Source organism: Sminthopsis crassicaudata, chromosome 2 (assembly GCF_048593235.1).
Source record: "Sminthopsis crassicaudata isolate SCR6 chromosome 2, ASM4859323v1, whole genome shotgun sequence".
In the NCBI taxonomy this organism is placed as follows: domain Eukaryota; kingdom Metazoa; phylum Chordata; class Mammalia; order Dasyuromorphia; family Dasyuridae; genus Sminthopsis; species Sminthopsis crassicaudata.
This window is the reverse complement of record NC_133618.1, coordinates 29148707-29161741: the sequence shown is the minus strand read 5'-3', so window position 1 is coordinate 29161741 and position 13035 is coordinate 29148707. Positions and strand designations below refer to the sequence as shown.

The following is a 13035-nucleotide window of genomic DNA, read 5'->3' as shown; positions in this document are numbered from 1 at the left end:
TGACTTCAGGGCTGATGCTCTATCCACTGCACCATCTAGCTACCCCTCCAATTCCTTTTGAACAGCAGAATAACCATTTGGACATGTATATTAATATTGTATTTAATATATAGTTTAACATATTTAACATGTATTGGTCAAACTGTCATCTGGGGGAAGGGTGAGGAAAGGAGGGGAAAAATTGGGACAAAAGGTTTGGTGATTGTCAATGCTGTAAAATTACCCATGCATATAATTTGTAAATAAAAAGCTATAATAAATTAAAAAAAAAAAGAATTGGAATTCTGTTGTCTTAGAGTCAGACTCAGCCAATGATAGCCATAGCATAATCTCTCTGCCTTCCCAGATCTTTTTCTCATCTGACTTCCTCACATCAACCATTCACATCCCCTTTGTTATCCACCAACATTCTCCAAGCACCACACTCAGTGCATTGGGAACTTTTATATTACAAACCACAATGAGCCCTAAGTTAACAGGCAACCTGAACATAAATGGTCACAATATTCTTTAAAAATGGAAAAGATCAATTTTAACTCTTTTGACAAACATTGCCAAGGTGAAAATTCTGCAGCATGGAGTCAAGGAGGTGACTGAAGAACAAAATCTGATTACTTGAACTTGAAAAACTAAGCTAACCCTCAATGGATGAAATTCTACTTTTGCCTCTATTTTGGGAAGACAGAGGACAGGAATTCTCTATGTGCACTCCTTAAAGGTATGACTGAGGGAGTGTTCTCCTTCATATTGTTTCCAAATGTTGTTGTCTTTATCGATAGCTCTGTTGTAGACTCCACATATAACTTTGTGTCTTTTAATAAACTTCTTTTTCATCTGAATCACTGAATTATTTTGATGAGTCACAGATTTTTATGCACAATGATGCTTCATGGTTTATAAAAACTTCATTCATACTAACATTCTGGAAAGAACACCAATTTTAGAGATGCTCAGAGTTAAGTTTCTTATCCCTGAAAATAGGAAGCTCTTTTTTAGCCTTTTGGCAAATTATTACCTGTGGGTAAAAATCCACAAAGTTGGAATTTCCAGAGTTGTTGAGACCAATACACATCTTCAGAGAATTAAGCCAATCATTCACCAGCTAACCAAGAAAACAAATAAATTTATTCAGCATTTCATCTGGCTCAAATAATATTAGGGATTAAAAGAAAGGAAGAAAGTAGGTTCTTAACTGCAAAGGGCTTGCATTCTGAAGAGAGAGTCAGTGGGCATAGCTCAACATACACAAAAAGTGAAAGCTCCTTTCTTTTTTTTCCTCTCTTTTTTTCTTTTTTATTAATTTTTATAATTATAACATTTTCTTTGACAGTACATATGCATAGGTAAATTTTTTTTATAACATTATCCATTGTACTCCCTTCTGTTCCGAGTTTTTCCCCTCCTTCCCTCCACCGCCTCCCCTAGATGGCAGACATTGCCATACATATTAAATATCTTATAGTATATCCTCGGTACAATATATATGTGCAGAACTGAATTTTGTTGTTGTTGCTGTTGCAAAGGAAGGATTGTATTCTCAAGGTAAAAATAATCTGGGAAGAGAAACAAAACAAACAAACAAACAAACAAACAAAAAGAACAATGCTCACAGTTTACACTTATTTCCCAGTGTTCCTTCTCTGGGTATAGCTGATTCTGTCCATCATTGATCAATTTGAATTGGATTAGCTCTTCTCTATGTTGAAGATATCCACTTCCATCAGAATACATCCTCATACAGTACCATTGTTGAAGTGTATAATGATCTTCTGGTTCTGCTCGTTTCATTCAGCATCAGTTGATGTAAGTCTCTCCAGGCCTCTCTGTTTTCCTCCTGTTGGTCATTTCTTACAGAAAATTAATATTCCATAACATTCATATACCATAATGTACCCAATCATTCTCCAATTGATGGACATCCATTCATTTCCCAGTTTCTAGCCACTACAAAAAGAGCTGCCACAAACATTTTGGCACATACTGGTCCCTTTCCCTTCTTTAGTATTTCCTTGGGATATAAGCCCAGTAGTAGTACAGCTGAGTCAAAGGGTATGCACGTTTTGATAACTTTTTGGGCATAATTCCAGATTGCTCTCCAGAATGGTTAGATTTTGTGAAAGCTCCTTTCAAAGGTGTTTTCTACAGTTAGTCTAATAGGATACATGATTTCAGACCTCATTCTTTTTTTTTTTTCAAAATAATACCTTTTTATTTTAAAAATATATGTAAAGATAGTTTTCAATATTCACCCTTGCAATACCTTGTGTTCTAAATTTTTCTCCCTCCCTTGATCCACATCCACCCTAAATGGCAATAAATCCAATATGGATTAAACATGTGCAATTCTATACATATTTCCACTTTTATTGTCTGAACAAAAAAAATCAAATCAATAAAGGAAAAATGAGAAAGAAAACAAAAAGCAACAAATGACCATAAAAAGATGAAATTACTACATTGCAATCCACACAGTCTCTACAGTGCTCTCTCTGGGTGCAGATGGCTCTCTCCATCACAAGACCATTGGAATTGGCCTGAATAACCGTGCTGTTGAAAAGAGCCACCTCCATCAGAGTTGATCACTACATAATCTTGCTGTTGCTGTGTACAATGGTCTCTTGGTTCTACTCACTTCACTATGGAACAGTTTGTGTAAATCTCATCAGGCCTCTCTGACATCCTCCTCCTGGTCATTTCTTATACAACAATAATATTCCATAACATTCATATACCATAACTTACTCAGCCATTCCTCAACTGATGGGCATCCATTCAATTTCCAGTTCCACACCAGCACAAAAAGGGCTGCTACAAACATTTTTGCACACATAGGTCCTTTTCCCTTTTTTATGATTTCTTTGGGACACATGACTGGTAGACACACTGCTGAATCATGGGCATGCACAGTGTGATAGCTCTTTGGGAATAGTTCTAAATTCTCTTCAGAATGATTGTGTCAGTTCACAACTCCACCAACAAATCCTCGTTTTCCCATATCCCCTCCAACATTTATCATCATCTTTTCCTGAAAGACCTCATTCCTTAGGTAATCCAAGGACTAACAGCACCTGAGAAAGGAGCAGGAGCAGATATACAAGGAAGAGACTCTCAAAATGCAGGGACAGAGCTGATTTTTTCTCTCCAATGATTGATTCCCAAAATGTCCCCCAAACTAAGCCTCCCCTATTTCATTTCTGAATTCAACATTATGAAATGCAAAGTGCATAATTTTGATTACATTAGATTAAAATATTTTACATAAACAAAAACAATGCAGCCAAGATTAGAAGGGAAGCAATAGTTGAGAAGCAATATTTATAAGCAGTCTTTCTGATAAGGGCCTCATTTCTCAATTATATAGAAAAATAGGTCAAATTTATGATGGTACAAGATATGCCCCAACTGATATATGGTCAAAGGATATGAAGAGACAATTTTCAGATGAAGAAATTAAAGCCATTTCTAATCATGAAAAAATGTTGTAAATAACTACTAACTAGAGAAAACACAAATTAAAACAACACAAGGTACCATTTCACACTTATCAGAATGGTTAAATGACAGGAAAAGATAAGAGAGGAAAGATAAAAGGAGGGGTGTGAGGAAACTGAGTACTAATACATTGTTAGTGAAGTTGTGAACTGAATGATCCAATCATTCTAGAGAACAATTTGGAACTATGCTGGAAGGGCTATCAAACTGTATGTCCTAGGATCCATACCTGCCACTGCTGGGGCTATGTCCCAAGATATCATAAAAGAGGGGAAAGGACCCTGATATACAAAAATACTTATAGCACCTCCAATTCCAATTCCAAAAGAACTGATAATTGACTATATACCCATCAACTGATTAGTGGTCGAATAACTTATACTATATGAATCTAATGGAAATTATGAACAGGCTGATGTCAGAAAAGCCGGGAAAAATTTAAGTGCTGAGTGAAGGGAACAGAAACCAGTAAACAGTAATGGCAAGATGGTATGAGCAGCTCTGACAAATTTAGCTCTTTTTCAGTACTTCAATGATCCCCGAGGCAATTCCAATAAACTTTGGATGAAAAATGCCATCTGCATTCCAAAAAGAACATAGAGATTAAATGCAGATGGAAGCTCAGGGACACAAGACACAATAGTCAATGACTAAAGTAATCTATTATTTGATAAACACAAAGACTCCAGTTTCTCCCATAAGAACTCACTATTTCACAAAAATTCTTGAGAAAACTGGAAATATATAGTATGTCAGAAAGTAGGCATCGATACACCCATTCTCGCACTCTATACCAAGATAAGGTCAAAATGGGTGCCTGATTTAGACATAAAGATACTATAAGCAAAATAGGAGAGAAAGGGAAAGTCTGTATGTCAGATCTTTGAGAAACGGGGGAATTTATGACCAAACAAGAAATAGGGAACATTTTCATCTTTTTCTTTTTTTTTTTTTTAGTTTTATTTTTTCATTTTCATGATCAAGATCTTCCTTTTTTGCTTATTTTTCTTCTTTCCAAACATGATTCACATAGAAATATATTAAAAATGGTTATACATATGTAACCTGTATCAGATTGTTTGGGTCTTGGGGATGGGGGAGGCGAGAGAAAATGGGAGAAAAAATTAGGAACTCAAAATGTAACAAAATTGAATGTTGAAAAGAATCTTTGCATAAAATTGCAAAAAATAATATACTATTAACATTTAAAAAAGATTATAAGGGTTGAGCAAAGCAGAAAATGTGATGTTTATTGGATCTTAAAAGAAGGGAAGGGAAGGAGGGAGAACATTCTATGCTTGAGAGACAGCAGAGGAAATGGCCTGATGTGTCTTCTTATAAGACAGGGGAACAGTATTTCTGGACCAAACCCACGTGAGGTGAAATAAGATGTCAGGAGGCAGGAGGATGAAGGTGAGGAGGCCTTGGAACTTCTAATGGGATTTTGTATTTGACCTGGGAGATGGTGGGATAGAGCGAGTGTTTCTTAAGGAAGGGACATGGAAAGACCTGGTCTTTGGGGAAATATTTGTGGACAAAGGGAGGAAAGACAGGAATGGGGAGAGAGTAGAGACAGACAGACCCACAATAGGACATTACAATATTCCAGGCCAAATGGAACATCCTGGATTAGGAAACCTAGTGGCCAGAATAATAGAAGTGATGTGGCCATGCCATTAGGGTCACTCTCATTCTGTGCATGGTCTTTGTGGGATGTTCTGGGAAATATATTGTGAGACACACAACGGCGCTGAAACTAGACCGTGTCCTCAGTCGGATCATCTACTTTGAATCACCCAATGGGAACCCAAAGAGTCAGCCAGTGGGTTCTGACGTTTGAATGAGGAGAATCAAACCAGTTTCCAACTGCCCAAGTCCCACTGATGGGAGCACATTTTAAAGCTCTTGTTGAGACTCTTAGACAAGGGAGAGAGTTCAGAATGAGGAGTAATCATGTGTATCTGGATATTGTGGGGCTATTTTCTTATTGTGTGTCTTGGAAGCCCCCACTCTGTCCAGCCTGTTGATTCTTGCCTCTGCCCTTTAAGCTGTTCTAATAGAAGCTGAAGGGAACTTAATTCTTTCTTGACTATGTCAATGCAAGCCCGAATCAGCTCTGGAGGATGTGCAGGGGATCATGGGGAAGCTCTTCCCAAGACCTGGAAACCTTTCTTGTCCTGGGAATTCCAGGAATTAATGGAAAGACAGAGGGTTTTTATCAGGAAAACGTGGCTCCCTTGACTGGCATTCCCTCCTTCTCCAAGGCCAGGTCTCTGACACTACACCTTTCCCAGCAGGAAGTTCCCTCATTCCCTTGAGTTCCCTCTTCCCCCAATCACTAACCTTCCCAGAAATCTCCCCTGGCTGTGGGAACGTGGCAGCTGGCGAACTTTGGGGCAGGAGCCAGCCATGGGTCTCTACCTCACATTGTGGGAAGAACCCAGGGCTCCTCTCTGCTCCTGACCCCAAACTGAGGAAGACCTCGCCCTGTTCCAGGAAGCCCCTGCCCCTCCCAGCCCCTGTGCTCTGGCCCTCCCTCCATCCCCAGCCCTGCCCCCATAACGGGTCCTCTCCCTATAAAGGTTCCGTCCTCCTCTGCTCCTCCGACACACGATTCCTTCCACCAGGTAAGTAAGGGAGAGAAGGGCTGGGAGACGGGGTCCCTGCAGATCCAGAGGCCCTTCCTTTCCCGGGGGGAGAGGCGGCAGCTGCTCCAGGAGTCCGGTACCTTGGGGGGAAGGCCAGGATATGTCCTTCCTAAGCTACCCTGAAGGGGACATCTTCTCCCAAGTCCACCCTGTCCAGGGCTCCCGGATTCTGTCTTACTCCTGGTCTGAAGATTTCTAAGGCTCAGGAAGGGGAGAAGGAGGAGAGAGAGAAGGGAACTCAGTCCCAGCCTGGGCCCAGAGACCAGGGGAACAACAGCAGCCTGGGGCTTCCGAGGTCTTGGCCATTATCCTTGTCCCTTCTCAGGGTCCTTGGGCAGGAGATCAGGGTTTCTCTTGTGTCCTCCCCAGAATCAGATGATGCTGCCTGCCATGATGTCCCCCAGAGTCTCAGGGCTGCTCCTCGCCTGCCTGCTGCTCCCCTGCCTGACACAAGGTGGGTCCCTCAGGCCTCCCTCTGACTGCCCACCTGGGCCCAGAACAGGGGCTTGGACACAGTAAGAGGGAAAGGGAAGGGGCTGGACAGCAGCAGGGTGGGCACCATGGGACAGAGGAGAGGGGTTGGGGGTCTGTAGGATTCAAAGACTGAGGTGCAGGGAGCAGGAACCTCAACTGCTCTCCTCCCTCCCCAGGCCAGAAGGAGGCCCCTGCACCCCCCTCTGCCAGGAGCTCCTGCCCCCAGGGCTTTGGCTTCCATGGCTCCCACTGCTATGGAGTATTGGGTCCCCAGGAGACCTGGAACACTGCCGAGGTGGGTTCTGGAGAGGGCCCTGGGAGGGGGCGAGGTCTGTCTCCCTTTCCCAATGTCACTTAGGGTCATCAGTGTGGCCACCATGAGTCCCTAAGCCCTCACCTGTCACCCAGACCTTCCCTTCTCAGGTGACTCCAGAGCTTTGCTCTCCTTTTTTGGTGTTTCATGGACCCCCCACTTCCCACAAAAGTAACCCCTGTGCCCCATAGCCATCTCACCATGGTCCGTTTAGCCTCTTCTCCTCCTCTATTGACCACCCTTATCCTATGAAGCTCCCAGGAGCCTTCTCCTGCCTCCTTAGCTCCTGACTCCCACATTTACCCAGCCCTGCTCCCTGCCCTCCACAGCTGCTGTGCCAGGGCTACCCCTCGGGCCACCTGGGCTCCCTGCTCAACGAGGCTGAGGCTGCCTTTGTGGCCACCATGATTGTGGAGAATGGGGTTGGTCAGAGCCCAGTCTGGATCGGGCTGCACGACCCCAACAAGGTATGACCAAGAGGCCGTCCCTGTCTGAGTCCTGGAAAGAAGGGGAACAGTGATGTGTGTGTGGGGGAGGATGCTATGAGTTCTGAGGGTCCAAGACCCTAAAAGTGCAGAAGCATGAGGAAGAATAGGAGAAATCCAGGGGGCAGGAGGTGGGGGCAGGGAGAAGGGTCTGCGGGGTCTCTGGGGCGAGAGGGGGATTGCATCTCTCCCAGGGCTCCTGGGGACTCACCAACCCACAGTTTCACTTCCATGTCTCTGCCCATTCTTTGCAATGAGCGAGTCCTGTGTGATCTGTGAATTCTCATCATCCCCCAGAGGCCTTCCCAGGCCCCGAACTAATGGAGACCAGGGTCCCAAGAAGGAAATCTTGCATTTGAGGAACAGTCCAAGAGACCCAGCCTCGGACTCCCCAAGAGGCTCAGGGAGCTCAGGGCAGGGCCTGGGGCCAGAGCCAGGCAGAAGAGGGACTGGCAGGAGACAGGGGAGGGTTTCTGGCAGAGGGAGGGAGGGTGGTTCTGTCTGGGTCTCCCAGAGAGAACGTGATGGGGCAGAACAGGCTGGAGCTGCCCAATGGCAGAAGCAGCAGCCAGGGCCACAGCACCTGGGATGACAGGGAACAGAATGAGCCCGGTTTGGTGCAGTTGGTCTGTTATTATAAGGAGTTACTATATAAAAGAGGTAGATGTGGGGGGTCTCCCTCTTCCTTAACCGCCTCCTTCCCAATCCTTTCCCCCAGAATCGCAGGTGGAAATGGAGCAGCAACGCCCTTTACCTCTACCAGGCCTGGGGGACGGGCTTCCCAGCAAAGACCAATCCTAACTATTGTGTGAGCCTGACTCCTGAGTCTGGTGAGCTCCAACCCCTTCCTTCTCTGCAAGAGCATTCTCTTCTCCTGGCGCTGTGTGAGAGCCTGGAGGAATGAGGGCACCTCCTTCCAAGAATATGAGAGTGACTCCTCTCCTCTCTCTTGCCCTCCTCATTGTGCCTTTTCTCTTTTCTTTCCCCTTAATTTATCATCTTCTTTTCTCTCTTCTCCAATTCCCAAACTCCTCTTCGTTTTCTTTCCTTTTCCCTCCTCTTTCTTTTGTTCAGCCTCCCTCCTTTTCTTGTCTTCATTCTCCTTTCTTCTGGGGACCTCAAGGACAATATTGAATGAGTGGAGACCCTGTGACCGGGAAGCTAAAGTCATCAGACTGGGAATGTCCAGCCCTAACCTGTGCCTCAGCTGAACCTAGACCATTTCTCCACAGGATTCCAGAGGTGGAAAGATGAACCTTGTCAGAAGAAGAACCTCTACCTCTGCAAGTTCAGAGCTTAAAGGGGACAAGACAGGACAAAGAATTGGAATTCTCTTCCCAATCCCTCTATTTTTGTCTGCCTGCATTTTTTTATTTCCTTCACAGGCTAATGGTACACTATTTCAAAGTCCAATTCTTTATTTTTTTCCTGATGCAATTGGAATTAAGTGACTTGCTCAAGGTCACACAGCTAGGAAGTGTTAAGTGTCTGAGGTCAGATTTGAACTCAGGTCCTCCTGACTTCAGGGCTGATGCTCTATCCACTGCACCATCTAGCTACCCCTCCAATTCCTTTTGAACAGCAGAATAACCATTTGGACATGTATATTAATATTGTATTTAATATATAGTTTAACATATTTAACATGTATTGGTCAAACTGTCATCTGGGGGAAGGGTGAGGAAAGGAGGGGGAAAATTGGGACAAAAGGTTTGGTGATTGTCAATGCTGTAAAATTACCCATGCATATAATTTGTAAATAAAAAGCTATAATAAATTAAAAAAAAAAGAATTGGAATTCTGTTGTCTTAGAGTCAGACTCAGCCAATGATAGCCATAGCATAATCTCTCTGCCTTCCCAGATCTTTTTCTCATCTGACTTCCTCACATCAACCATTCACATCCCCTTTGTTATCCACCAACATTCTCCAAGCACCACACTCAGTGCATTGGGAACTTTTATATTACAAACCACAATGAGCCCTAAGTTAACAGTCAACCTGAACATAAATGGTCACAATATTCTTTAAAAATGGAAAAGATCAATTTTAACTCTTTTGACAAACATTGCCAAGGTGAAAATTCTGCAGCATGGAGTCAAGGAGGTGACTGAAGAACAAAATCTGATTACTTGAACTTGAAAAACTAAGCTAACCCTCAATGGATGAAATTCTACTTTTGCCTCTATTTTGGGAAGACAGAGGACAGGAATTCTCTATGTGCACTCCTTAAAGGTATGACTGAGGGAGTGTTCTCCTTCATATTGTTTCCAAATGTTGTTGTCTTTATCGATAGCTCTGTTGTAGACTCCACATATAACTTTGTGTCTTTTAATAAACTTCTTTTTCATCTGAATCACTGAATTATTTTGATGAGTCACAGATTTTTATGCACAATGATGCTTCATGGTTTATAAAAACTTCATTCATACTAACATTCTGGAAAGAACACCAATTTTAGAGATGCTCAGAGTTAAGTTTCTTATCCCTGAAAATAGGAAGCTCTTTTTTAGCCTTTTGGCAAATTATTACCTGTGGGTAAAAATCCACAAAGTTGGAATTTCCAGAGTTGTTGAGACCAATACACATCTTCAGAGAATTAAGCCAATCATTCACCAGCTAACCAAGAAAACAAATAAATTTATTCAGCATTTCATCTGGCTCAAATAATATTAGGGATTAAAAGAAAGGAAGAAAGTAGTTTCTTAACTGCAAAGGGCTTGCATTCTGAAGAGAGAGTCAGTGGGCATAGCTCAACATACACAAAAGGTGAAAGCTCCTTTCTTTTTTTTCCTCTCTTTTTTTCTTTTTTATTAATTTTTATAATTATAACATTTTCTTTGACAGTACATATGCATAGGTAAATTTTTTTTATAACATTATCCATTGTACTCCCTTCTGTTCCGAGTTTTTCCCCTCCTTCCCTCCACCGCCTCCCCTAGATGGCAGACATTACCATACATATTAAATATCTTATAGTATATCCTCGGTACAATATATATGTGCAGAACTGAATTTTGTTGTTGTTGCTGTTGCAAAGGAAGGATTGTATTCTCAAGGTAAAAATAATCTGGGAAGAGAAACAAAACAAACAAACAAACAAACAAACAAACAAAAAGAACAATGCTCACAGTTTACACTTATTTCCCAGTGTTCCTTCTCTGGGTATAGCTGATTCTGTCCATCATTGATCAATTTGAATTGGATTAGCTCTTCTCTATGTTGAAGATATCCACTTCCATCAGAATACATCCTCATACAGTACCATTGTTGAAGTGTATAATGATCTTCTGGTTCTGCTCGTTTCATTCAGCATCAGTTGATGTAAGTCTCTCCAGGCCTCTCTGTTTTCCTCCTGTTGGTCATTTCTTACAGAAAATTAATATTCCATAACATTCATATACCATAATGTACCCAATCATTCTCCAATTGATGGACATCCATTCATTTCCCAGTTTCTAGCCACTACAAAAAGAGCTGCCACAAACATTTTGGCACATACTGGTCCCTTTCCCTTCTTTAGTATTTCCTTGGGATATAAGCCCAGTAGTAGTACAGCTGAGTCAAAGGGTATGCACGTTTTGATAACTTTTTGGGCATAATTCCAGATTGCTCTCCAGAATGGTTAGATTTTGTGAAAGCTCCTTTCAAAGGTGTTTTCTACAGTTAGTCTAATAGGATACATGATTTCAGACCTCATTCTTTTTTTTTTTTCAAAATAATACCTTTTTATTTTAAAAATATATGTAAAGATAGTTTTCAATATTCACCCTTGCAATACCTTGTGTTCTAAATTTTTCTCCCTCCCTTGATCCACATCCACCCTAAATGGCAATAAATCCAATATGGATTAAACATGTGCAATTCTATACATATTTCCACTTTTATTGTCTGAACAAAAAAAATCAAATCAATAAAGGAAAAATGAGAAAGAAAACAAAAAGCAACAAATGACCATAAAAAGATGAAATTACTACATTGCAATCCACACAGTCTCTACAGTGCTCTCTCTGGGTGCAGATGGCTCTCTCCATCACAAGACTATTGGAATTGGCCTGAATAACCGCGCTGTTGAAAAGAGCCACATCCATCAGAGTTGATCACTACATAATCTTGCTGTTGCTGTGTACAATGGTCTCTTGGTTCTACTCACTTCACTATGGAACAGTTTGTGTAAATCTCATCAGGCCTCTCTGACATCCTCCTCCTGGTCATTTCTTATACAACAATAATATTCCATAACATTCATATACCATAACTTACTCAGCCATTCCTCAACTGATGGGCATCCATTCAATTTCCAGTTCCACACCAGCACAAAAAGGGCTGCTACAAACATTTTTGCACACATAGGTCCTTTTCCCTTTTTTATGATTTCTTTGGGACACATGACTGGTAGACACACTGCTGAATCATGGGCATGCACAGTGTGATAGCTCTTTGGGAATAGTTCTAAATTCTCTTCAGAATGATTGTGTCAGTTCACAACTCCACCAACAAATCCTCGTTTTCCCATATCCCCTCCAGCATTTATCATCATCTTTTCCTGAAAGACCTCATTCCTTAGGTAATCCAAGGACTAACAGCACCTGAGAAAGGAGCAGGAGCAGATATACAAGGAAGAGACTCTCAAAATGCAGGGACAGAGCTGATTTTTTCTCTCCAATTATTGATTCCCAAAATGTCCCCCAAACTAAGCCTCCCCTATTTCATTTCTGAATTCAACATTATGAAATGCAAAGTGCATAATTTTGATTACATTAGATTAAAATATTTTACATGAACAAAAACAATGCAGCCAAGATTAGAAGGGAAGCAATAGTTGAGAAGCAATATTTATAAGCAGTCTTTCTGATAAGGGCCTCATTTCTAAATTATATAGAAAAATAGGTCAAATTTATGATGGTACAAGATATGCCCCAACTGATATATGGTCAAAGGATATGAAGAGACAATTTTCAGATGAAGAAATTAAAGCCATTTCTAGTCATGAAAAAATGTTGTAAATAACTACTAACTAGAGAAAACACAAATTAAAACAACACAAGGTACCATTTCACACTTATCAGAATGGTTAAATGACAGGAAAAGATAAGAGAGGAAAGATAAAAGGAGGGGTGTGAGGAAACTGAGTACTAATACATTGTTAGTGGAGTTGTGAACTGAATGATCCAATCATTCTAGAGAACAATTTGGATCTATGCTGGAAGGGCTATCAAACTGTATGTCCTAGGATCCATACTGCCACTGCTGGGTCTATGTCCCAAGATATCATAAAAGAGGGGAAAGGACCCTGATATACAAAAATACTTATAACACCTCCAATTCCAATTCCAAAAGAACTGATAATTGACTATATACCCATCAACTGATTAGTGGTCGAATAACTTATACTATATGAATCTAATGGAAATTATGAACAGGCTGATGTCAGAAAAGCCGGGAAAAATTTAAGTGCTGAGTGAAGGGAACAGAAACCAGTAAACAGTAATGGCAAGATGGTATGAGCAGCTCTGACAAATTTAGCTCTTTTTCGGTACTTCAATGATCCCCGAGGCAATTCCAATAAACTTTGGATGAAAAATGCCATCTGCATTCCAAAAAGAACATAGAGATTAAATGCA

General features: G+C 41.4%; 1 protein-coding gene across 1 annotated transcript; it reads left to right on the top strand.

The window, feature by feature from the left end:
• Positions 1-6515: 6515 nt before the first annotated feature.
• Positions 6516-8712, top strand: LOC141553158 (lithostathine-1-alpha-like). The gene is made up of 5 exons (XM_074284997.1): positions 6516-6594; positions 6791-6909; positions 7257-7394; positions 8131-8242; positions 8645-8712. The coding sequence occupies exons 1-5, from the start codon at positions 6516-6518 to the stop codon at positions 8710-8712; spliced, it is 516 nt and encodes a 171-aa protein (XP_074141098.1).
• Positions 8713-13035: the final 4323 nt, after the last annotated feature.